Source organism: Leptodactylus fuscus, chromosome 6 (genome assembly GCF_031893055.1).
Source record: "Leptodactylus fuscus isolate aLepFus1 chromosome 6, aLepFus1.hap2, whole genome shotgun sequence".
NCBI lineage: Eukaryota > Metazoa > Chordata > Amphibia > Anura > Leptodactylidae > Leptodactylus > Leptodactylus fuscus.
This window is the reverse complement of record NC_134270.1, coordinates 182,640,619-182,667,061: the sequence shown is the minus strand read 5'-3', so window position 1 is coordinate 182,667,061 and position 26,443 is coordinate 182,640,619. Positions and strand designations below refer to the sequence as shown.

Below are 26,443 nucleotides of genomic sequence, written 5' to 3'. Positions count from 1 at the left end.
GATTTGATTGGTCCCATTTTCCCTTCTGCTTTGACCAGTTTCTCAGACCAACCAATCAGGTCACCGCTTTCATTTTCCAACTCCTGCTGAAAAATGAGAGCTGAAATCTGATTGGCTGCAAGAACTCCAGTGACTGCCAGGAAGTGTTACCCGAGGTTCAGCTCTGCTATAAGATGGCGCCAGAACATGGTGACTGGATGTAGCAGAGCCGGGTTAGTTTGGATCTCATACTGTAATACAGGGGTCACCAGCACTCCAGCTACAGCGACACTACAACTCCCAGCATGCCCCACTCACTTCTCACAGCTGAGGGTTTGTTACAATTTTGACCCCCCCCAAATAAATATCCTCCAAATTTCCAAAGTATTAGGTGTCATTTATTAGATCTCGGCACAGACATTGATCCGTAGACAAGGTAAGTAGATACAGAGGTAAAGGTGGGTTACAGCGACCGCGGCGAGCGCGGGAGGAGGCGGCCTGACTACTGGACCACATGCCGGAGCCGGGTGCGAGACTACAACCCCCAGCATGCCCAGACAGCCGCAGGCTATAATTTCACAGAGGTGTTGTCCCTAGGTGACGCTGTACTTACTGCCTATGGTCCTCATACAGCCCCCACCCCCCCGCTACTAGATGTCCCCCCCTGTTCTTAAGCCTTAAAGGGGCGGTCCTCACTGGAAAAAGCCTTCATGGCTGGGGAAACGCAGTAATCTGTGGGGAAACCTAACAGGACGTGTTTGATTTATGTATAGCACCCCCGGAGGGGAAATGATGTATTACAAAGTCAGGTCCTCCAGGGTTAAAGGCCCCATCCAGTCCAGTTAGTACACATCGGCCCTCAGGGGAAATTTGGATTTGGCCAGTGTGGAAGGTTAAATTGCCCCTGCACCAAAAAAAAATGTCTGCCCCAGCAAAATCAATCAAAAAAGGTGGTGCCCAGCCCCATACACTCTACTGAGGGTTTTCTCAGCCCTGGGTCCTCATCTCCTGGCCACCTATAAAGAGTGTCTCCCGCTCTGGAGGACCCGCCCTGTCCTTCTTTACACATCCAAAGAGAATAGAAACAGTGTAATACTCCATTTTTCCTCTGGGGGTGCTGTAGGGAAATTGAACACGTCCTGTCAGGCTTCCCCACAAATTACAGTTGATCGGAGGGGGTCCCAGGAGTCCCTACTCATTGCAGAGAACCCCTTTAAGGTAGGCCACACTTACCTGCCATTCTCTTCCATGTTGCTCTATGACATTCCCTAATCTACCTCCAAACACTGTTTCATCCCCCCATACTTTACCCTGCAGGTCAACCTGTCCAGGTAGGCTGGTGTGTAAAGCAGGGGCGGGGCTAAAGCTCGGGTTTAAAATGACTCCTATACCTTTAAGAAACAAAACTTCACACGCAGTGGCATGCTGAGCTTTGTAGTCCCACACCTTCCTCTTGTATAAGAGGGGCCCTCCAGCTCTGCGGTGCCGCCCTGTGGGTACGCCCCCAGTGGGTACGCCCCCAGGTGCCATCCGTCCGGTCAGGCTGAGATAGGGGGCGATGTGGCGAGGATCGGCACGCGCTAAGACACTCAATGGACCACGACAGCATCAAGACGTTGGTAAATCTTTGGCGCCCGTCTCACTGCCGGGGCACAATAGTTATCGCCATTTACCGCGCCGCAGGAAGATCAACAATTGTTATGAATGAATCGACTGATAAGAACCAAGAAAAATCCCAAACTCTGTAACGTCCCTCGAAGATCCCTCCACCGGGTGTATAAAGGCACACAGGAAGCAGAGCGTGGGGGAGGGGCGGCAGCGTCCGGCTGAAGCGGAGAAAACGGGAGGTGCCGGCTGGAGAAGGAGAAGAGAGGGTTAATCAATGTCTGGTAACCCCGCCCCCTACACACCTGTGCTGTGATGTTTCTGCTGACCACAGAGGGCGCTCCTGTCCCCTCCCTCATTATAAACCCAGGCTGCTCCCTGAGGGGAAAGTCACCCAGCTTTCCCAGACTCCAGAATGTCCTGCAGAGCCATAATATACATAACTCGTCAGTGTGGGCAGATACGTACCTGCGGCAGCAATCACATGACCAGGGGCTGAGTATCCGAGCTGGTGCTGCAAACAGACTGGAGGCTTCCCTTATATATGGGGGCCCTCTGCTCACCGTCCACCCTGCAAGGCATGATGGGAGAGAAAGACATGAGATGTAAACGAAAAAAGTAAGTAGTCAGACACGCCCCTAAGAGCAAGGCTTGTAGTCAGACACACCCCTAAGAGCAAGGCTTGTAGTCAGACACGCCCCTAAGAGCAAGGCTTGTAGTCAGACACGCCCCTAAGAGCAAGGACTGTAGTCAGACACGCCCCTAAGAGCAAGGCTTGTAGTCAGACACGCCCCTAAGAGCAAGGACTGTAGTCAGACACGCCCCTAAGAGCAAGGCCTGTAGTCAGACACGCCCCTAAGAGCAAGGCCTGTAGTCAGACACGCCCCTAAGAGCAAGGCCTGTAGTCAGACACGCCCCTAAGAGCAAGGCTTGTAGTCAGACACGCCCCTAAGAGCAAGGCTTGTAGTCAGACACGCCCCTAAGAGAAAGGACTGTAGTCAGACACGCCCCTAAGAGCAAGGCCTGTAGTCAGACACGCCCCTAAGAGCAAGGACTGTAGTCAGACACGCCCCTAAGAGCAAGGCCTGTAGTCAGACACGCCCCTAAGAGCAAGGCTTGTAGTCAGACACGCCCCTAAGAGCAAGGACTGTAGTCAGACACGCCCCTAAGAGCAAGGCTTGTAGTCAGACACGCCCCTAAGAGCAAGGACTGTAGTCAGACACGCCCCTAAGAGCAAGGCTTGTAGTCAGACACACCCCTAAGAGCAAGGCTTGTAGTCAGACACACCCCCAAGAGCAAGGCTTGTAGTCAGACACGCCCCTAAGAGCAAGGACTGTAGTCAGACACGCCCCTAAGAGCAAGGACTGTAGTCAGACACGCCCCTAAGAGCAAGGCCTGTAGTCAGACACGCCCCTAAGAGCAAGGACTGTAGTCAGACACGCCCCTAAGAGCAAGGCCTGTAGTCAGACACGCCCCTAAGAGCAAGGACTGTAGTCAGACACGCCCCTAAGAGCAAGGCCTGTAGTCAGACACGCCCCTAAGAGCAAGGACTGTAGTCAGACACGCCCCTAAGAGCAAGGCCTGTAGTCAGACACGCCCCTAAGAGCAAGGCTTGTAGTCAGACACGCCCCTAAGAGCAAGGACTGTAGTCAGACACGCCCCTAAGAGCAAGGCTTGTAGTCAGACACGCCCCTAAGAGCAAGGACTGTAGTCAGACACGCCCCTAAGAGCAAGGCTTGTAGTCAGACACACCCCTAAGAGCAAGGCTTGTAGTCAGACACACCCCCAAGAGCAAGGCTTGTAGTCAGACACGCCCCTAAGAGCAAGGACTGTAGTCAGACACGCCCCTAAGAGCAAGGACTGTAGTCAGACACGCCCCTAAGAGCAAGGCCTGTAGTCAGACACGCCCCTAAGAGCAAGGACTGTAGTCAGACACGCCCCTAAGAGCAAGGCCTGTAGTCAGACACGCCCCTAAGAGCAAGGACTGTAGTCAGACACGCCCCTAAGAGCAAGGCATCCCATCCCATAATACACAGGATCTGTCAGGTTACCCCCGGGTTGTATCTGCTTTGCCTGTGCCCGTCATGGTCTGCACTTCCTGGGCAGGAGGCCTCTGTAAATACCCCCAGGGGAGCAGATGCCCAGAATCAGGGCCAGACATAGCGTAACGGACGGCCATCTGTGTGTGGTCATATCTGTATTACATGTAGATCCAGGGCAGAGCCCCCGCCCGGGGCGGCCTCACACACAGCTGCTGCAGCAGCGCACCGGGGCGGGGGGATCCCGGGGACTTACAGGCTGATCTGCGGCTTCTTCATCTGTTTCTTGCGGTAACGGATCAGGATGGAGAGGAGCGTGAACACCAGGACGATGAGCATGACCGCGGGGATGGCGATGAAGAGGAGGATGTCACCGAAGCTCAGGCCGGACACAACATCTGCTGGGAGAAGGACAGTCAGCCATGAGTAACCAGAACCCTCAGTACACACTCCTGGCAGCCATGAGTAACCAGAACCCTCAGTACACACTCCTGGCAGCCATGAGTAACCAGAACCCTCAGTACACACTCCTGGCAGCCATGAGTAACCAGAACCCTCAGTACACACTCCTGGCAGACATGAGTAACCAGGAACCCTCAGTACACACTCCTGGCAGACATGAGTAACCAGAACCCTCAGTACACACTCCTGGCAGCCATGAGTAACCAGGAACCCTCAGTACACACTCCTGGCAGCCATGGGATCTTATCTGCAGATTAGGGTTAACCACTAACACACCAGTACGGATCCCTCCTATCTATAGGATCATCAGCCTCCCCTCCCACTAATCCGGCAGGGCCCGTTTCCCACTGGGCGTTCCGGATATTTACCTCGGACCTCCTCAGGACTCCTGTTCATCACCCGCAGCTGGAAGGATCGGGTCTTGACCAGGCTCCTCAGGTTTGGGTGGCGAGCCTGGCAGACGTATTTCCCTTCAGAGTCTTCATTCACATTCTTGAGGACCAGGGTATCGGAGGGCAGAATCCAGTCACTGAACTGGGGGGAGGGGAGAATAGAGCAGGGATCGGTAACGTGTCAGAGGTCACCGGGGTCATCCTATACAGTCACTGCAGGTTTGCTATACCACCATGACTATCCTCCAGGATACTCCGCACTCACCTCCTGGCTCCACTCATAGAGAGGGGTCTCCGAGGCAGAGGCCGAGCACTTCACCTCCACCGTAGACCCTCGCTCAGCCCACAAGATATCGGAGACACTGCTGTACCAGGAATGAAGACGCTGCAAGTAGACGCTCTGCATATCTGAGGAAACACAGAGGAAGATGGATCAGACAAACCTGGAGGGGGCGTCATAATAACATTATACAGATTATATAGTCACCACTAGGGGGAGCTCACTACATACAGATTATACAGTCACCACTAGGGGGAGCTCACTACATTCAGATTATACAGTCACCACTAGGAGGAGCTCACTACATATAGATTATACAGTCACCACTAGGGGGAGCTCACTACATACATATTATACAGTCACCACTAGTGGGAGCTCACTACATACAGATTATACAGTCACCACTAGGAGGAGCTCACTACATATAGATTATACAGTCACCACTAGGGGGAGCTCACTACATACATATTATACAGTCACCACTAGGGGGAGCTCACTACATACATATTATACAGTCACCACTAGGGGGAGCTCACTACATACAGATTATACAGTCACCACTAGAGGGAGCTCACTACATACAGATTATACAATCACCACTAGGAGGAGCTCACTACATACAGATTATACAGTCACCACTAGGGGGAGCTCACTACATACAGAATATACAGTCACCACTAGGGGGAGCTCACTACATACAGATTATACAGTCACCACTAGGAGGAGCTCACTAAATACAGATTATACAGTCACCACTAGGGGGAGCTCACTACATACAGATTATACAGACACCACTAGGGGGAGCTCATTACATACAGATTATACAGTCACCACTAGGGGGAGCTCACTACATACAGATTATACAGTCACCACTAGCAGGAGCTCACTACATACAGATTATACAGTCACCACTAGGAGGAGCTCACTACATACAGATTATACAGTCACCACTAGGGGGAGCTCACTACATACAGATTATACAGTCACCACTAGGAGGAGCTCACTACATACAGATTATACAGTCACCACTAGGGGGAGCTCACTACATACAGATTATACAGTCACCACTAGGGGGAGCTCACTACATACAGATTATACAGTCACCACTAGGAGGAGCTCACTACATACAGATTATACAGTCACCACTAGGGGGAGCTCACTACATACAGATTATACAGTCACCACTAGGAGGAGTTCACTACATACAGATTATACAGTCACCACTAGGGGGAGCTCACTACATACAGATTATACAGTCACCACTAGGAGGAGCTCACTACATACAGATTATACAGTCACCACTAGGGGGAGCTCACTACATACAGATTATACAGACACCTCTAGGAGGAACTCACTACATACAGATTATACAGTCACTACTAGGGGGAGCTCACTACATACAGATTATACAGTCACCACTAGAGAGAGCTCACTACATACAGAGTATACAGTCACCACTAGGAGGAGCTCACTACATACAGATTATACAGACACCTCTAGGAGGAGCTCACTACATACAGACTATACAGTCACCACTAGGGGGAGCTCACTACATACAGATTATACAGTCACCACTAGGAGGAGCTCACTACATACAGATTATACAATCACCACTAGGAGGAGCTCACTACATACAGATTATACAGTCACCACTAGGGGGAGCTCACTACATACAGACTATACAGTCACCACTAGGAGGAGCTCACTACATACAGATTATACAGTCACCACTAGGAGGAGCTCACTACATACAGATTATACAGTCACCACTAGAGAGAGCTCTCTACATACAGATTATACAGTCACCACTAGGGGGCGTCACTACATACAGATTATACAGTCACCACTAGGGGGCGTCACTACATACAGATTATACAGCCACCACTAGGGGGAGCTCACTACATACAGAATATACAGTCACCACTAGGAGGAGCTCACTACATACAGATTATACAGTCACCACTAGGAGGAGCTCACTACATACAGATTATACAGCCACCACTAGGGGGAGCTCACTACATACAGAATATACAGTCACCACTAGGAGGAGCTCACTACATACAGATTATACAGTCACCACTAGGAGGAGCTCACTACATACAGATTATACAGTCACCACTAGGGGGAGCTCACTATATACAGATTATACAGTCACCACTAGGGGGCGTCACTACATACAGATTATACAGTCACCACTAGGGGGCGTCACTACATACAGATTATACAGTCACCACTAGAGGGAGCTCACTACATACAGATTATACAGTCACTATTAGGGGGAGCTCACTACATACAGATTATACAGCCACCACTAGGGGGAGCTCACTACATACAGATTATACAGTCTCCACTAGGAGGAGCTCACTACATACAGATTATACTGTCACCACTAGGAGGAGCTCACTACATACAGATTATACAGTCACCACTAGGGGGAGCTCACTACATACAGATTATACAGTCACCACTAGGGGGAGCTCACTACATACAGATTATACAGTCACCACTAGGGGGAGCTCACTACATACAGATTATACAGTCACCACTAGGGGGCGTCACTACATACAGATTATACAGTCACCACTAGGGGGAGCTCACTACATACAGATTATACAGTCACCACTAGGGGGAGCTCACTACATACAGATTATACAGTCACCACTAGGAGCTCACTACATACAGATTATACAGTCACCACTAGGGGGAGCTCACTACATACAGATTATACAGTCACCACTAGGGGGAGCTCACTACATACAGATTATACAGTCACCACTAGAGGGAGCTCACTACATACAGATTATACAGTCACCACTAGGAGGAGCTCACTACATACAGATTATACAGTCACCACTAAGAGCTCACTACATACAGATTATACAGTCACCACTAGGGGGAGCTCACTACATACAGATTATACAGTCACCACTAGGAGGAGCTCACTACATACAGATTATACAGTCACCACTAGGAGCTCACTACATACAGATTATACAGTCACCACTAGGGGGAGCTCACTACATACAGATTATACAGTCACCACTAGGAGGAGCTCACTACATACAGATTATACAGTCACCACTAGGGGGATCTCACTACATACAGATTATACAGTCACCACCAGGAGGAGCTCACTACATACAGATTATACAGTCACCACTAGAGGGAGCTCACTACATACAGATTATACAGTCACCACTAGAGGGAGCTCACTACATACAGATTATACAGTCACCACCAGGAGGAGCTCACTACATACAGATTATACAGTCACCACTAGGGGGAGCTCACTACATACAGATTATACAGTCACCACTAGAGGGAGCTCACTACATACAGATTATACAGTCACCACCAGGAGGAGCTCACTACATACAGATTATACAGTCACCACTAGGGGGAGCTCACTACATACAGATTATACAGTGAATGGAGACTCACTACTCATTACATCCACAGGTTGAAAACACATCCTTCCTGTACAGCTGTGCGGCACGTTACAGTGCATCGGAGCTCTCTGATACACAATTGGGATTGAAGGTTACCACCTGCCCTGTACTAAGCTCTGCTTCATCTCATGCAGCAGATGGTGCGGTGGTGCTGAGTACTCGGGTAGTGACAGCTGTATAGTGGAGCTGGTGACATTCATAGTCGTTTAGATGCAGCAAGCATCACAGGAAGTAAGGGGTCAAGCTGCCCAATAACACCCCCTGACACCAGTAGCAAGACTCCGCTCCACTGATAAATGGCTGCCACATCCCTATGATGTAGAGCAGAGTCAGGAGCAGTACAGCACTACAGAGAAGCAAAGCCCCTTGTTCTGAGAATCATTGGGGGGGTCACAGCTCAAAAGACCCCCAGCGTCATCCTCATGTAGTGCGTCTCTGTGAAATGTCAAAGCTCCTTTGAAGCGGGATTCTCCTTTAAGTCGTCATCTCCATCCCTTTATATGTCACAGTCCTGACTCAAGTGAGATCTGGGTTACAGATGGATCTGACAGAAGGAGTCGATGGAGCACAGGCCAGTCACATCTGCTGTATCATCCGGCACCTACAAGATCACTGGGATCCATTGGATCCGAGATGGCAAAATACACAGAACTGATCACAAAATCCTCCAAAAATCTCAGGTCTTCAGCTTCTCTCTCTCTCTGTATTATTCATCAGATTATTGGGGTCTTCAGCTTCTCTCTCTCTGTATTAATCAGATTATTGGGGTCTTCAGCTTCTCTCTCTCTGTATTATTAATCAGATTATTGGGGTCTTCCGCTTCTCTCTCTCTCTCTGTATTAATCAGATTATTGGGGTCTTCCGCTTCTCTTTGTATTATTAATCAGATTATTGGGGTCTTCGGCTTCTCTCTCTCTCTCTCTGGATTATTAATCAGATTATTGGGGCCTTCGGCTTCTCTCTCTCTGTATTATTAATCAGATTGGGGTCTTCAGCTTCTCTCTCTGTGTATTATTAATCAGATTTTTGGGGCATTCGGCTTCTCTCTCTCTCTCTGTATTATTAATCAGATTATTGGGGTCTTCTGCTTCTCTCTCTCGCTCTGTATTATTAATCAGATTATTGGGGTCTTCCGCTTCTCTCTCTCTGTATTATTAATCAGATTATTGGGGTCATCAGTTTCTCTGTATTATTAATCAGATTATTGGGGTCTTCCGCTTCTCTCTCTCTGTGTATTATTAATCAGATTATTGGGGTCTTCAGCTTCTCTCTCTCTGTATTATTAATCAGATTATTGGGGTCTTCCGCTTCTCTCTCTCTGTGTATTATTAACCAGATTATTGGGGTCTTCAGCTTCTCCCTCTGTATTATTAATCAGATTATTGGGGTCTTCAGCTTCTCTCTCTCTCTCTCTGTATTATTAATCAGATTATTGGGCTCTTCAGCTTCTCTCTCTTTGTATTATTAATCAGATTATTGGGGTCTTCAGCTTCTCTCTCTCTCTCTGTATTATTAATCAGATTATTGGGGTCTTCAGCTTCTCTCTCTTTGTATTATTAATCAGATTATTGGGGTCTTCAGCTTCTCTCTCTCTCTGTATTATTAATCAGATTATTGGGGTCTTCTGCTTCTCTCTCTCTCTGTATTATTAATCAGATTATTGGGGTCTTCCGCTTCTCTTTGTATTATTAATCAGATTATTGGGGTCTTCAGCTTCTCTTTCTCTGTATTATTAATCAGATTATTGGGGTCTTCAGCTTCTCTCTCTCTCTATTATTAATCAGATTATTGGAGTCTTCAGCTTCTCTTTCTCTGTATTATTAATCAGATTATTGGGGTATTCAGCTTCTCCCACTCTGTATTATTGATCAGATTATTGGGGTCTTCAGCTTCTCTTTCTCTGTATTATTAATCAGATTATTGGGGTCTTCAGCTTCTCTCTCTCTCTATTATTAATCAGATTATTGGAGTCTTCAGCTTCTCTTTCTCTGTATTATTAATCAGATTATTGGGGTATTCAGCTTCTCCCACTCTGTATTATTGATTAGATTATTGGGGTCTTCCGCTTCTCTTTCTCTGTATTAATAATCAGATTATTGGGGTCTTCAGCTTCTCTCTCACTTTATTATTAATCAAATTATTGGGGCCTTCGGCTTCTCTCTCTCTGTATTATTAATCAGATTATAGGGGTCTTCTGCTTCTCTCTCTGTATTATTAATCAGATTATTGGAGTCTTCAGCTTCTCTCTCTCTCTGTATTATTAATCAGATTATTGGGGTCTTCAGCTTCTCTCCCTCTGTATTATTAATCAGATTATTGGGGTCTTCAGCTTCTCTCTCTCTGTATTATTAATCAGATTATTGGGGTCTTCAGCTTCTCTCTGTATTATTAATTAGATTATTGGGGTCTTCCGCTTCTCTCTCTGTGTATTATTAATCAGATTATTGAGGTCTTCAGCTTCTCTCTCTGCGTTATTAACCCCTAGATGTCAGTACTGACTATTTACCTTTCTCTAGCCGACACCTGGAGCTCCTGTAGGAGTGATAAATGCCATAATCTCCAGGCTGAGGTTATTGCCCTGAGATAAGAGAAGCTTTTACAACTTTTATCTATAAAATGTAAGTCTTTATGGTGACTACAGTGAAGTGAGGTAGCCTTCCCATTCACACTATGCTAACAGACCCCGCTCCCCTCCCCGCCCCTCCTGGATCAGCAGGGAGTCAGGCTGGAGATAACAGTTTACAGCCCTCTACTATACTAAACTACTGGGTAATTTGCACATGACAGGGGGCCAGATATATCCGGGCTACAGGGTCGTGTCTGTCATGCTGGACACGCAGATTTCGCCGATACTTCTTCTTAAGCACCAGCAGATCCTTAGACCATATAATAATGCAGGATTGCCTTTCAGAAGCTGGGAAAGCTGGGTGAGGATCCTGAGGAAGCCATAACAGTCTTTGCCCATCTTGAGGATGACTCAGGATCTTGTATTTGGTGCAGATCTCTGTGACCACCCGCTTGTCGTGCCGTTCCTCCTCCGGTCTTTGCTGTCTCCTCTAACATTGCTGACACTGGCGGAGATAAGCGGCGGCGGCGCAGGATGTTCGATCGCCTCTGTGTACACTTCAATCGGCGGTTCCGTTTCACTATCTGCCGGATTTTCTGCGCCTCTTTGTGGTTAGGTGACCTTTGTGATAACCCGCTGATAGTTTGCCAGGTTCGCTCGCCGTTTTGTCGCGTGGATGACATTTTTGGGCTTTCCTGCGCCCTTTACATGAAGGATGTTGTCCGTGATGTTCAGTCCTCACCGCCTGTGATACACTACAGAGATGGTGGCGCCGCCGAGGACAACGAGATTATCTGTGCTGACTCCGGAGGACGGTCATATCCGAAAGTGAGCTGCGGCTGTGGAAAATCCTTTATTTCAGGGACCTAACGTTTACACGAGTCACACACTACTTACAGATCACATTGATGGACAGCGGCTCGGACGCGTCTTCTTCACCAGTCTGGTTGGCCGTGTTCACACAGCGGTACGGTCCGTTCTGCCACTCGGTGATGTCACTCAGGTGCATCAGAAGCCGCTCCTCCACACGACTGATATTGACGCTGAAATACCAACATCTCATGTACTGGGAGGAATCCAGAGACACCCAGGTCCTCATCCACTGCAAGGGAAAGAAGAGACAACATGAAGACAGGCACTACAAGTCACAGCAGTCAGAGCAACAGCATGGAGAGGAGAGGAAGTGAGCGACCCGCAAAGGAGAAGGAGAGAGTGACAGAGGCCGCAGAGCAGAAGGAGAGAGAGACAAGGGGCCGCAGAGGAGAAGGAGAGAGAGACAAGGGGCCGCAGAGGAGAGGGAGGGAGTGACATGGGCTGCAGAGGAGAGGGAGAGAGCGATAAGGGGCCGCAGAGGAGAAGGAGAGAGCGACAGGGGCCGCAGAGGAGAGGGAGGGAGTGACATGGGCTGCAGAGGAGAGGGAGAGAGCGATAAGGGGCCGCAGAGGAGAAGGAGAGAGCGACAGGGGCCGCAGAGGAGAGGGAGAGAGCGACAAGGGGGCCGCAGAGGAGAAGGAGAGAGCGACAAGGGGGCCGCAGAGGAGAGGGAGAGAGAGACATGGGCTGCAGAGGAGAGGGAGAGAGTGACATGGGCTGCAGAGGAGAGGGAGAGAGCGACAAGGGGCCGCAGAGGAGAGGGAGAGAGCGATAAGGGGCCGCAGAGGAGAAGGAGAGAGAGACAAGGGGCCGCAGAGGAGAAGGAGAGAGAGACAAGGGGCCGCAGAGGAGAGGGAGGGAGTGACATGGGCTGCAGAGGAGAGGGAGAGAGCGATAAGGGGCCGCAGAGGAGAAGGAGAGAGCGACAGGGGCCGCAGAGGAGAGGGAGAGAGCAATAAGGGGCCGCAGAGGAGAGGGAGGGAGTGACATGGGCTGCAGAGGAGAGGGAGAGAGCGATAAGGGGCCGCAGAGGAGAAGGAGAGAGAGACATGGGCTGCAGAGGAGAGGGAGGGAGTGACATGGGCTGCAGAGGAGAGGGAGAGAGCGATAAGGGGCCGCAGAGGAGAAGGAGAGAGCGACAGGGGCCACAGAGGAGAGGGAGAGAGCGACAAGGGGGCCGCAGAGGAGAAGGAGAGAGAGACAAGGGGCCGCAGAGGAGAGGGAGGGAGTGACATGGGCTGCAGAGGAGAGGGAGAGAGCGACATGGGCTGCAGAGGAGAGGGAGAGAGCGATAAGGGGCCGCAGAGGAGAAGGAGAGAGCGACAGGGGCCGCAGAGGAGAGGGAGAGAGCGACAGGGGCCGCAGAGGAGAGGGAGAGAGCGACAGGGGCCGCAGAGGAGAGGGAGAGAGAGACATGGGCTGCAGAGGAGAGGGAGGGAGTGACATGGGCTGCAGAGGAGAGGGAGAGAGCGATAAGGGGCCGCAGAGGAGAAGGAGAGAGCGACAGGGGCCACAGAGGAGAGGGAGAGAGTGACAAGGGGCCGCAGAGGAGAGGGAGAGAGCGATAAGGGGCCGCAGAGGAGAGGGAGAGAGCGATAAGGGGCCACAGAGGAGAGGGAGAGAGTGACAGGGGCCGCAGAGGAGAGGGAGAGAGCGACAAGGGGCCGCAGAGGAGAGGGAGAGAGCGATAAGGGGCCGCAGAGGAGAGGGAGAGAGTGACAAGGGGCCGCAGAGGAGAGGGAGAGAGCGACAGGGGCCGCAGAGGAGAGGGAGAGAGAGACATGGGCTGCAGAGGAGAGGGAGGGAGTGACATGGGCTGCAGAGGAGAGGGAGAGAGCGATAAGGGGCCGCAGAGGAGAAGGAGAGAGTGACAGGGGCCGCAGAGGAGAGGGAGAGAGTGACAGGGGCCGCAGAGGAGAGGGAGAGAGCGATAAGGGGCCGCAGAGGAGAGGGAGAGAGCGATAAGGGGCCGCAGAGGAGAGGGAGAGAGCGACAAGGGGCCGCAGAGGAGAGGGAGAGAGTGACAAGGGGCCGCAGAGGAGAGGGAGAGAGCGTGACAAGGGGCTGCAGAGGAGAGGGAGAGAGCGATAAGGGGCTGCAGAGGAGAGGGAGAGAGCGATAAGGGGCCACAGAGGAGAGGGAGAGAGCGACAAGGGGCCGCAGAGGAGAGGGAGAGAGCGATAAGGGGCTGCAGAGGAGAGGGAGAGAGTGACAGGGGCCGCAGAGGAGAGGGAGAGAGCGATAAGGGGCCGCAGAGGAGAGGGAGAGAGTGACAAGGGGCCGCAGAGGAGAGGGAGAGAGCGACAAGGGGGCCGCAGAGGAGGAGAGATGCACAAGGGCTGCAGAGGAGAGGGAGAGAGCGACAGGGGACGCAGAGGAGAGGGAGAGATGCACAAGGGCTGCAGAGGAGAGGGAGAGAGCGACAAGGGGCTGCAGAGGAGAGGGAGAGAGCGACAAGGGGCCGCAGAGGAGAGGGAGAGAGCGACAGGGGCCACAGAGGAGAAGGAGAGAGCGACAGGGGCCACAGAGGAGAGGAAGAGAGCGCGAAAAGGGGCCGCAGAGGAGAGGGAGTGAACGGCAAGAGGGCCGCAGAGGAGAAGGAGAGAGCGACAAGGGGCCGCAGAGGAGAAGGAGAGAGTGACATGGGCTAAAGAAGAGAGGGAGGGAGAGACAAGGGGCCACAGAGGAGAGGGAGAGAGAGCGAGAAGGGCCGAAGAGGAGAGGGAGAGTGCGACAGGGGCCACAGAGGAGAGGTAGAACATGACTTTATAATTAACACTAGGGACTGCCATGCAGGTGTCTAAGAAAGCTGGATGACAAGCTCTATATGAGAATTATTGGCCACCATGATGCTAATAACTGCTCAGTAGGAAGGTCCCATAAACATCCCATATAAACTTATTGCCCATTATTATCACTCCTATTACTGTGTGTCAGTCTTCACTGTATTTCTGGCATTCTATTCAGTCATTAGTAAGCTCAGGATGTAAAAGGCTCCGGCACCCTCCCCATAATGGTTGTAGGAAATGTAGGAGAGCGCAGATTAAGGAGCAGGTATTCTATACTACAACATATGACAGATGTGATGATGCAGAGCTGCCGCCTACGAGGCCTCCACTGCGGATTATGGATTGTCCTCTGACTGCAGATTCTCTAAAGGAAGAGGTCACGAGCCTTGAACATTCCTCCGAAACCAGGCAGAAATGCAGCAGATACCCCTCCATCACTGCCGCACAAAGAGGAGATTTCCCCGGCGGCCGACAGCGGCTTCATTGTAATCTACAAAATCAATGCGCCCCATAGAGAGCCGAGAACAAGAGTATATATCCGAGCCCAGGACCAGGAGCGGGGGCTTAAAGGGGAAGGGGCACTGCAATGTAATACATGTACAATAACAACATACATCATGTATTAACCTCCAGAGCTGCGCTCACTATTCTGCTGGTACAGTCACTGTGTACATACATTACATCACTTATCCTGTATTATACTCCAGAGCTGCGCTCACTATTCTGCTGGTACAGTCACTGTGTACATACATTACATTACTTATCCTGTATTATACCCCAGAGCTGCGCTCACTATTCTGCTGGTGCAGTCACTGTGTACATACATTACATCACTTATCCTGTATTATACTCCAGAGCCGCGCTCACTATTCTGCTGGTACAGTCACTGTGTACATACATTACTTATCCTGTATTATACTCCAGAGCTGCGCTCACTATTCTGCTGGTGCAGTCACTGTGTACATACATTACATTACTTATTCTGTATTACACTCCAGAGCTGCGCTCACTATTCTGCTGGTACAGTCACTGTGTACATACATTACATTACTTATCCTGTATTATACTCCAGAGCTGCGCTCACTATTCTGCTGGTGCAGTCACTGTGTACATACATTACATTATTTATCCTGTATTATTCTCCAGAGCTGCGCTCGCTATTCTGCTGGTGCAGTCACTGTGTACATACATTACATTACTTATCCTGTATTATACTCCAGAGCTGCGCTCGCTATTCTGCTGGTATAGTCACTGTGTACATACATTACATTACTTCTCCTGTATTATACTCCAGAGCTGCGCTCACTATCCTGCTGGTCACTGTGTACATACATTACATTACTTATCCTGTATTATACCCCAGAGCTGCGCTCACTATTCTGCTGGTACAGTCACTGTGTACATACATTACATTACTTATCCTGTATTATACTCCAGAGCTGCGCTCACTATTCTGCTGGTGCAGTCACTGTGTACATACATTACATTACTTATCCTGTATTATACTCCAGAGCTGCGCTCACTATTCTGCTGGTACAGTCACTGTGTACATACAATACATTACTTATCCTGTATTATACTCCAGAGCTGCACTCACTATTCTGCTGGTACAGTCACTGTGTACATACATTACATTACTTATCTTGTATTATACTCCAGAGCTGCGCTCACTATTCTGCTGGTGCAGTCACTGTGTACATACATTACATTACTTATCCTGTATTATACCCCAGAGCTGCGCTCACTATTCTGCTGTACTGTCACTGTGTACATACATTACATTACTTATCCTGTATTATACCCCAGAGCTGCGCTCACTATTCTGCTGGTACAGTCACTGTGTACATACATTACATTACTTATCCTGTATTATACTCCAGAGCTGCGCTCACTATTCTGCTGGTACAGTCACTGTGTACATACATTACATTACTTATCCTGTATTATACTCCAGAGCTGCGCTCACTATTCTGCTGGTGTAGTCACTGTGTACATACATTACATTACTTATCCTGTATTATACTCCAGAGCTGCGCTCACTATTCTGCTGGTGTAGTCACTGTGTACATACATTACATTACTTATCCTGTATTATACTGCAGAGCTGCGCTCACTATTCTTCTGGTACAGTCACTGTGTACATACATTACATTACTTATCCTGTATTATACTCCAGAGCTGCGCTCACTATTCTGCTGGTGCAGTCACTGTGTACATACATTACATTACTTATCCTGTATTATACTCCAGAGCTGCGCTCACTATTCTGCTGGTGCAGTCACTGTGTACATACATTACATTACTTATCCTGTATTATACCCCAGAGCTGCGCTCACTATTCTGCTGGTACAGTCACTGTGTACATACATTACATTACTTATCCTGTATTATACTCCAGAGCTGCGCTCACTATTCTGCTGGTGCAGTCACTGTGTACATACATTACATTACTTATCCTGTATTATACTCCAGAGCTGCGCTCACTATTCTGCTGGTGTAGTCACTGTGTACATACATTACATTACTTATCCTGTATTATACTCCAGAGCTGCGCTCACTATTCTGCTGGTGTAGTCACTGTGTACATACATTACATTACTTATCCTGTATTATACTGCAGAGCTGCGCTCACTATTCTGCTGGTACAGTCACTGTGTACATACATTACATTACTTATCCTGTATTATACTCCAGAGCTGCGCTCACTATTCTGCTGGTACAGTCACTGTGTACATACATTACATTACTTATCCTGTATTATACTCCAGAGCTGCGCTCACTATTCTGCTGGTGCAGTCACTGTGTACATACATTACATTACTTATCCTGTATTATACTCCAGAGCTGCGCTCACTATTCTGCTGGTACAGTCACTGTGTACATACATTACATTACTTATCCTGTATTATACTCCAGAGCTGCGCTCACTATTCTGCTGGTACAGTCACTGTACATACATTACATTACTTATCCTGTATTATACTCCAGAGCTGCGCTCGCTATTCTGCTGGTACAGTCACTGTGCACATACATTACATCACTTATCCTGTATTATACTCCAGAGCTGCGCTCACTACTCCACAAGCTGTATACATCCAGGTCTTGGTTCACACACCTGAGACAATGAAGGGGTTATCAGTAGTCAGTCAGTTGCCGGTCGTGGCCGGTTACTCAGCCCAGTAATGTGCCCGGACCGGTTTTATCACTTCCTTGTTATTGCGGCTCTCTGGCTGCAGGACATGTTTATGACGTCACCGTCTGCAGTTTGTAGGACAAATAAACCGCCATAGAACGTACTGCAGCCTCTTATAAGGTCTAGAGGTCCCGCCATTTCTGGGAAAGCTGGGTGACCACCAATACGACCGCCACCAGAATAATAAAAGGGGCTGCAGGACAGTCGGAGAAGGACTCAGAGACATTCGATGGGGCCATAATCCCGCCTGGTGCTCTAGTGCGCCCCTAGAGGAGAGGTGGCGGCACAGGTACAGGGGCCTCTGCACTGAAGTCTGGGGCAGGTATAGGGTCAGCAGCAGAGAGTCAGCATTGTGATTACAGCTCTGGAGCACCATCGCCATCATATAGAAACCAGTTACACGGCAGCAGGTGACATTATATGGCGGCACGGAGCGGGTGTAGTACGGCTGTCACCCCGCAGAGCGTCCGCAGCAGAGAACAAGTGATAAACACGGGCGTATCAGCGCCATCTGTCTGCTGGGCAAAATGTCACCGACATAAGAGAAGGTTCCAGAACAAGTGCCACAGCGACCTGCGGATGGCGACACAACGGCGGGGAGGAGGAGGGGCAGATGTGTAAGAAGGAAGGGGGAGAAGGATGGACAGGGGGGGGTATGGGTGGGATGTCAGGGGCGCTGCCATGTGACCGCCACCTACAGGGAGCACACATTATCTCATTGGGTGACGATCAAATATGCAATTTGGGATTCTGGGAAGGCTGGGTGACAACTCAAGCGAAAGCAGTAAGGTCGGCCGTATTGGTTGTCAGTCGTACTGTGCTCTAGTGCTCGCTCCCCAGTACTCAGTGTGCACTGTGCTCTAGCGCTCGCTCCCCTGTACTCAGTGTGTACTGTGCTCTAGTGCTCGCTCCCCAGTACTCAGTGTGTACTGTGCTCTAGCGCTCGCTCCCCTGTACTCAGTGTGCACTGTGCTCTAGCGCTCGCTCCCCTGTACTCAGTGTGCACTGTGCTCTAGCGCTCTCTCACTGGAATCAGTGTGCACTATGCTCTAGCGCTCGCTCCCCTGTACTCAGTGTGCACTGTGCTCTAGCGCTCGCTCCCCTGTACTCAGTGTGCACTGTGCTCTAGCGCTCTCTCACTGGAATCAGTGTGCACTATGCTCTAGCGCTCGCTCCCCTGTACTCAGTGTGCACTGTGCTCTAGCGCTCTCTCACTGGAATCAGTGTGCACTATGCTCTAGCGCTCGCTCCCCTGTACTCAGTGTGCACTGTGCTCTAGCGCTCTCTCACTGGAATCAGTGTGCACTGTGCTCTAGCGCTCGCTCCCCTGTACTCAGTGTGCACTGTGCTCTAGCGCTCTCTCACTGGAATCAGTGTGCACTATGCTCTAGCGCTCGCTCCCCTGTACTCAGTGTGCACTGTGCTCTAGCGCTCGCTCCCCTGTACTCAGTGTGCACTGTGCTCTAGCGCTCTCTCACTGGAATCAGTGTGCACTATGCTCTAGCGCTCGCTCCCCTGTACTCAGTGTGCACTGTGCTCTAGCGCTCTCTCACTGGAATCAGTGTGCACTGTGCTCTAGCGCTCGCTCCCCTGTACTCAGTGTGCACTGTGCTCTAGCGCTCTCTCACTGGAATCAGTGTGCACTATGCTCTAGCGCTCGCTCCCCTGTACTCAGTGTGCACTGTGCTCTAGCGCTCGCTCCCCTGTACTCAGTGTGCACTGTGCTCTAGCGCTCACTCCCCTGTACTCAGTGTGCACTGTGCTCTAGCGCTCGCTCCCCTGTACCCAGTGTGGACTGTGCTCTAGTGCTCGCTCCCCAGTACTCAGTCTGCACTGTGCTCTAGCGCTCTCTCCCCTGTACCCAGTGTGGACTGTGCTCTAGTGCTCGCTCCCCTGTACTCAGTCTGCACTGTGCTCTAGCGCTCTCTCCCCTGTACTCAGTGTGATCTAGCGCTCGCTCCCCTGTACTCAGTGTGCTCTAGCGCTCGCTCCCCTGTACTCAGTGTGCTCTAGCGCTCCCTCCCCTGTACTCAGTGTGCTCTAGCGCTCTCTCCCCTGTACTCAGTGTGATCTAGCGCTCGCTCCCCTGTACTCAGTGTGCTCTAGCGCTCTCTCCCCTGTACTCAGTGTGCACTGTGCTCTAGCGCTCGCTCCCCTGTACTCAGTGTGCTCCCGCACGCAGCTCTTTAGAACATCCATCACACGGTGCGCGGCAGAAACAAACAATTGCTGACGTTGTGGAGCCGAATCAGAGCGGAGAGAAGAAGGAGCCGCGGAGCGAGACCCGAGCGCTGTGTAATTGTATTTGCTTTTCATTTTACAAGTTAAACTTTTGGTTCTCTCTTTGTTTAGTGTAAAACAAACATTTCTAACAGAAGATTCTTTATTCTCCGAGCCGCAGATCTGCAAAGACAAGAGAGCGAGGCCGGAGGAGGCGGCAGCAACCCAAAGTGTCCTTCACAGCAGTGCAGGGGTTAAAGGCTCCGAGGAGCGACTAGTCATGTACATAGGACTGTCCAGGGGCAAGAGGGGGCCAAAGTGACTGCTCCCGGGGCCCCTGAGGGAGGCGACACAGAGCAAGGCCACAGGGTAGTATACAGGAGGTATCACATAGGGCGACTGTGTGATACATATACAGATATACACACCACCCCTCCCCCACACTCCGGAGCAGGAAGCGCAACGCTGGTCATATGATAGAGCAAATACAACCACACATGACATCATCGGAAGATAAAGATCTGAGCAAACATAACACAATGTAACTGCAACATAAACAGAGAGAAGTCACCACACTGAACCTAAAATACTCTGCGCTGCTGGGAATTCAACAACACTTTATATGTACACAGTGACTGACCCAGCAGAATAGTGAGCGCAGCTCTGGAGTATAATACAGGATAAGTAATGAAATGTATGTACACAGTGACTGTACCAGCAGAATAGTGAGCGCAGCTCTGGAGTATAATACAGGATAAGTAATGTAATGTATGTACACAGTGACTGCACCAGCAGAATAGTAAGCGCAGCTCTGGGGTATAATACAGGATAAGTAATGTAATGTATGTACACAGTGACTGTACCAGCAGAATAGTGAGTGCAGCTCTGGAGTATAATACAAGATAAGTAATGTCAGGATCAGTAATGTCATACATGTATATATGTCTCCCATACATATATTCCCATATAGCTGTACTTACCCTGCTGTATTTTTGGAACGTATAATTCGCCATGTCGGTGTCATCGTCTGCCAGACACTCCAGGGTCACATCATCGCCCTCTAGGACAGGAGCCTCCGGCCCGGTGATGGTCAGTTTGGCATACGCTGGGGACAGATATAATTCTATAAGTCTCTTTTACACATTTTATTATCACAACCAAAGTCATTTTTGACAAGTTATATTTGCCCTACTGACATAAACCGCATGTTATTTTTAGGTCAGGGTGCACAGACCGTACAGCCACCACTAGAGGGCGCTCCATGTATACAGGGGACATGTACAGCAAGCAGAGGTCCTGAAACTAGTGAAAGGCCATAACACAATAGGGGAGAGACATCGAACTGGCGCAGGAGGATTTTTGCAGAGGACCCAGCAGTGAGACGCTCATCACCATGGCGGAGGACATGTAGTGACTGCTGGAGGATGATGACTCCTCCATTGTCCTGACCGCGCTTTTATTTACAGCAGATCTATCAGCGCCAGGTACCGGCGACCTTCTCCTCCGCGCTCTAATGACTGCCGCACTTCTCCGGTACTTGTCAGTGGCGATGAAAGTGTCGGCTTTAGTGGGCTGTAGTCAGCGACCGCTCGGCAGACAATATCAGTCACAGTGTGATCTTCTCATGTTCACGGTGACTTACATGCCTGGTAATTTTATCATCCCCGGAGGGGGCCGCGTCCCCGCAGGATCTGAGACACCTTTGTAGATCAAGTGACGAAGCTTCAGAGCTGAAATTAAACCGAACAGAACAAATCTGATGTCGGCTCTTTGTAGGTGGAGGATTAGCTCACAGGCCTGAAGGAACGTTACAATGAGAAGGCCCCGAAAAGGAGCAATCACGGAAATGGCAGCGAATCCGCCATCTGATAGACCTTAAAGGGGCGGCAAAGTCCTATTAAAGACTAATTGACCAGCTCTGGACACTGCCCGGCGCTATAGACAATGCCCTGACACCAAACTGGTCCATATATAGGGGAGGTCTGGAGTCTGTATACAGGGGAGGTCTGGTCTGGGGTCTGTATACAGGGGAGGCCTGGGGTCTGTATACAGGGGGGGGTCTGTATACAGGGGGAGGTCTGGTCTGGGGTCTGTATACAGGGGGAGGTCTGGGGTCTGTATACAGGGGGAGGTCTGGTCTGGGGTCTGTATACAGGGGGAGGTCTGGTCTGGGGTCTGTATACAGGGGGAGGTCTGGGGTCTGTATACAGGGGGAGGTCTGGTCTGGGGTCTGTATACAGGGGGAGGTCTGGGGTCTGTATACAGGGGGAGGTCTGGTCTGGGGTCTGTATACAGGGGGAGGTCTGGGGTCTGTATACAGGGGGAGGTCTGGTCTGGGGTCTGTATACAGGGGGAGGTCTGGGGTCTGTATACAGGGGGAGGTCTGGTCTGGGGTCTGTATACAGGGGGAGGTCTGGGGTCTGTATACAGGGGGAGGTCTGTATACAGGGGGAGGTCTGGTCTGCGGTCTGTATACAGGGGGAGGTCTGGAGTCTGTATACAGGGGAGGTCTGGGGTCTGTATACAGGGGGACGTCTGTATACAGGGGGAGGTCTGGTCTGGGGTCTGTATACAGGGGGAGGTCTGGGGTCTGTATACAGGGGGAGGTCTGGTCTGGGGTCTGTATACAGGGGGAGGTCTTATCTGGGGTCTGTATACAGGGGGAGGTCTGGTCTGGGGTCTGTATACAGGGGGAGGTCTGGTCTGGGGTCCGTATACAGGGGAGGTCTGGGGTCTGTATACAGGGGGAGGTCTGGTCTGGGGTCTGTATACAGGGGAGGTCTGGGGTCTGTATACAGGGGGAGGTCTGGGGTCTGTATATAGGGGGAGGTCTGGGGTTTGTATACAGGGGGAGGTCTGGTCTGGGGTCTGTATACAGGGGGAGGTCTGGTCTGGGGTCTGTATACAGGGGGAGGTCTGGTCTGGGGTCTGTATACAGGGGGAGGTCTGGTCTGGGGTCTGTATACAGGGGGAGGTCTGGTCTGGGGTCTGTATACAGGGGGAGGTCTGGGGTCTGTATACAGGGGGAGGTCTGGGGTCTGTATACAGGGGGAGGTCTGGGGTCTGTATACAGGGGGAGGTCTGGGGTCGGTATACAGGGGGGATCTGGGGGCTGAAGACTTTTGCACGCCCCTCTTGTCGGATGTTATTACTTTATTGATACTTTGTGTTTATCACTGAAAATCTCAGTAAAATACATTTATATTTGTGGCTCCGCCTCCCGGACTCTCGCTGACACCCGGACTCTACCACATTATGTACGACGCTCTGACAACTGTTACGAGCCGCGCTCCTGTACGTACTCTCCAGTGACTCGCACAGCTGAGGATCTGTCACAGTGTACCGCACTCCGGTCTATGGCGCAGACTTGGCTAGTGACGCACTATTGTTATAAAGAGGAAATGAGCGATGGCGGCGAAAACAGGAAGAAGCCGAAGACGTCACCCCCGACCCGAGGCCGTAATTACCCGGAGAGAACAGAGGGAACGACAGGAAGAGCAAACAAGGCTCATGTCATAGGAGACGGAAATTAAAGAGGCCTCGCACCATATAATAAATACCTCCCCCCCCCCCCCCCCCTATATACTGCGGGCAGGAATGCTGGGAGTTGTAGTCTCAGAGTGAGAGGAGGAGAGATTGGATACACTTAGATACACCCGGCAGGTGCGGCTCTTCTGTATAGCAGTCACTGCCAAGGAGGCGACATTGTGGAAGACCCTGCCTTATAGATGGGAGACCCCGGGAGGGAAATCACCCCAGAAAGTAAGAAGCTTCTAGAAGCTGGAGAGTCCCTGCCGGCCCTCCCTGGAGACCCCGCCAACCCAATACTAGGTGTGAGCCCCCCCGCCGGCCCTATACTAGGTGTGAGGACCCCCGCCAACCGAATACCAGGTGTGAGGACACCCGCCGGCCAAATGCAAGGTGTGAGCCCCCCGCCTGCCCTATACTAGGTGTGAGCCCCCCGCCGGCCCTATACTAGGTGTGAGCCCCCCGCCGGCCCTATACTAGGTGTGAGCCCCCCGCCGGCCCTATACTAGGTGTGAGCCCCCCCGCCTGCCCTATACTAGGTGTGAGCCCCCCCGCCTGCCCTATACTAGGTGTGAGCCCCCTGCTGGCCCTATACTAGGTGTGAGCCCCCCGCCGGCCCAATAACAGATGAGCCCCTGTCGGCCCTATACTAGGTGTGAGCCCCCCCGCCTGCCCTATACTAGGTGTGAGCCCCCCGCCGGCCCTATACTAGGTGTGAGCCCCCCGCCGGCCCTATACTAGGTGTGAGCCCCCCCGCCTGCCCTATACTAGGTGTGAGCCCCCCCGCCTGCCCTATACTAGGTGTGAGCCCCCTGCTGGCCCTATACTAGGTGTGAGCCCCCCGCCGGCCCAATAACAGATGAGCCCCTGTCGGCCCAATACTAGGTGTGAGCCCCCCGCCGGCCCTATACTAGGTGTGAGCCCCCCCGCCTGCCCTATACTAGGTGTGAGCCCCCTGCTGGCCCTATACTAGGTGTAAGCCCCCCGCCGGCCCTATACTAGGTGTGAGCCCCCCGCTGGCCCTATACTAGGTGTGAGCCCCCCGCCGGCCCTATACTAGGTGTGAGCCCCCCGCCGGCCCTATACTAGGTGTGAGCCCCCCGCCGGCCCTATACTAGGTGTGAGCCCCCCGCCGGCCCTATACTAGGTGTGAGCCCCCCGCCGGCCCTATACTAGGTGTGAGCCCCCCGCCGGCCCTATACTAGGTGTGAGCCCCCCGCCGGCCCTATACTAGGTGTGAGCCCCCCGCCGGCCCTATACTAGGTGTGAGCCCCCCGCCGGCCCTATACTAGGTGTGAGCCCCCCGCCGGCCCTATACTAGGTGTGAGCCCCCCGCCGGCCCTATACTAGGTGTGAGCCCCCCGCCGGCCCTATACTAGGTGTGAGCCCCCCGCCGGCCCTATACTAGGTGTGAGCCCCCCGCCGGCCCTATACTAGGTGTGAGCCCCCCGCCGGCCCTATACTAGGTGTGAGCCCCCCGCCGGCCCTATACTAGGTGTGAGCCCCCCGCCGGCCCTATACTAGGTGTGAGCCCCCCGCCTGCCCTATACTAGGTGTGAGCCCCCCGCCGGCCCAATAACAGATGAGCCCCTGTCGGCCCAATACTAGGTGTGAGCCCCCCGCCGGCCCTATACTAGGTGTGAGCCCCCCTGCTGGCCCTATACTAGGTGTGAGCCCCCCGCCGGCCCTATACTAGGTGTGAGCCCCCCGCCGGCCCTATACTAGGTGTGAGCCCCCCGCCGGCCCTATACTAGGTGTGAGCCCCCCGCCTGCCCTATACTAGGTGTGAGCCCCCCGCCTGCCCTATACTAGGTGTGAGCCCCCCGCCTGCCCTATACTAGGTGTGAGCCCCCCGCCTGCCCTATACTAGGTGTGAGCCCCCCCGCCTGCCCTATACTAGGTGTGAGCCCCCCCGCCTGCCCTATACTAGGTGTGAGCCCCCCGCCTGCCCTATACTAGGTGTGAGCCCCCCGCCTGCCCTATACTAGGTGTGAGCCCCCCGCCTGCCCTATACTAGGTGTGAGCCCCCCGCCGGCCCTATACTAGGTGTGAGCCCCCTGCCTGCCCTATACTAGGTGTGAGCCCCCCGCCGGCCCTATACAAGGTGTGAGCCCCCCGCCTGCCCTATACTAGGTGTGAGCCCCCCCGCCGGCCCTATACTAGGTGTGAGCCCCCTGCCTGCCCTATACTAGGTGTGAGCCCCCCGCCTGCCCTATACTAGGTGTGAGCCCCCCCGCCTGCCCTATACTAGGTGTGAGCCCCCCGCCTGCCCTATACTAGGTGTGAGCCCCCCTGCCGGCCCTATACTAGGTGTGAGCCCCCCGCCTGCCCTATACTAGGTGTGAGCCCCCCCGCCGGCCCTATACTAGGTGTGAGCCCCCCGCCGGCCCTATACTAGGTGTGAGCCCCCCGCCTGCCCTATACTAGGTGTGAGCCCCCTGCCTGCCCTATACTAGGTGTGAGCCCCCCGCCGGCCCAATAACAGATGAGCCCCCATCGGCCCCTTCTCTATTCTATGGGAGGGGTCTGGCACTGTATACACCATCAGAGCGCCCCCCGCTGACCACTCCTCCCACTCTCCCAGTTATTCTGTAACGCGGCCGCCATCTATCATCGGTGTAATGGCGGCGAATCCTGGACTGGATTATTATCGACGGCGAATTACAGGTCTGAACAAGGCTCTAGAAGAGCGAGCCGGGGAGAAGGTAAAACCGCCAGGTGTGAACTAGTGCAGAGAATTAACCCTGACTGACCCAGTGTAGGAATATCACATGGAAGGAAAGTAACACAAAGAGGCACAACAACAATGACGTCATGAGTGCAAATAAGACGTCACCAAGTCCACACAGAAAGTTAGTGAAGTAACTCCAGAAGTTTGTCTCACCTCCGCACACCAGGGCCAGGACACACACGGCGGCTCTCATGGCTGCTGTTGTTTTGTCTTCGTGCGATAACTCTGGCGTCTTCCCGGAACACACAAAGCACAAAACCGCAGCGGTAGTCACTCCCTCAGGTATGAACTAGTTTTAGACTCCTCCCGACCAATAGGAGAGCGGCCTGAGTGCGCG

The 26,443-nt window shown here is 52.0% G+C and overlaps 1 protein-coding gene across 2 annotated transcripts; it reads right to left on the bottom strand.

Moving 5' to 3' along the window:
• Positions 1-355: 355 nt before the first annotated feature.
• LOC142209050 (uncharacterized) lies at positions 356-26,400 on the bottom strand. Of its 2 annotated transcripts, none has more exons than XM_075277990.1 (8): positions 26,260-26,400; positions 20,828-20,952; positions 11,670-11,874; positions 4,743-4,885; positions 4,454-4,619; positions 3,880-4,024; positions 2,053-2,155; positions 356-1,833 (listed from the first exon to the last, which is right to left on the bottom strand). In XM_075277990.1, the coding sequence occupies exons 1-7, from the start codon at positions 26,297-26,299 to the stop codon at positions 2,065-2,067; spliced, it is 915 nt and encodes a 304-aa protein (XP_075134091.1). In that variant the 5' UTR covers positions 26,300-26,400; the 3' UTR covers positions 356-1,833; positions 2,053-2,064. The 2 variants fall into 2 exon arrangements, with proteins under 2 accessions (XP_075134091.1, XP_075134092.1); XM_075277991.1 differs by having other exon boundaries at positions 3,880-4,021.
• Between the last annotated feature and the right edge of the window lie 43 nt (positions 26,401-26,443).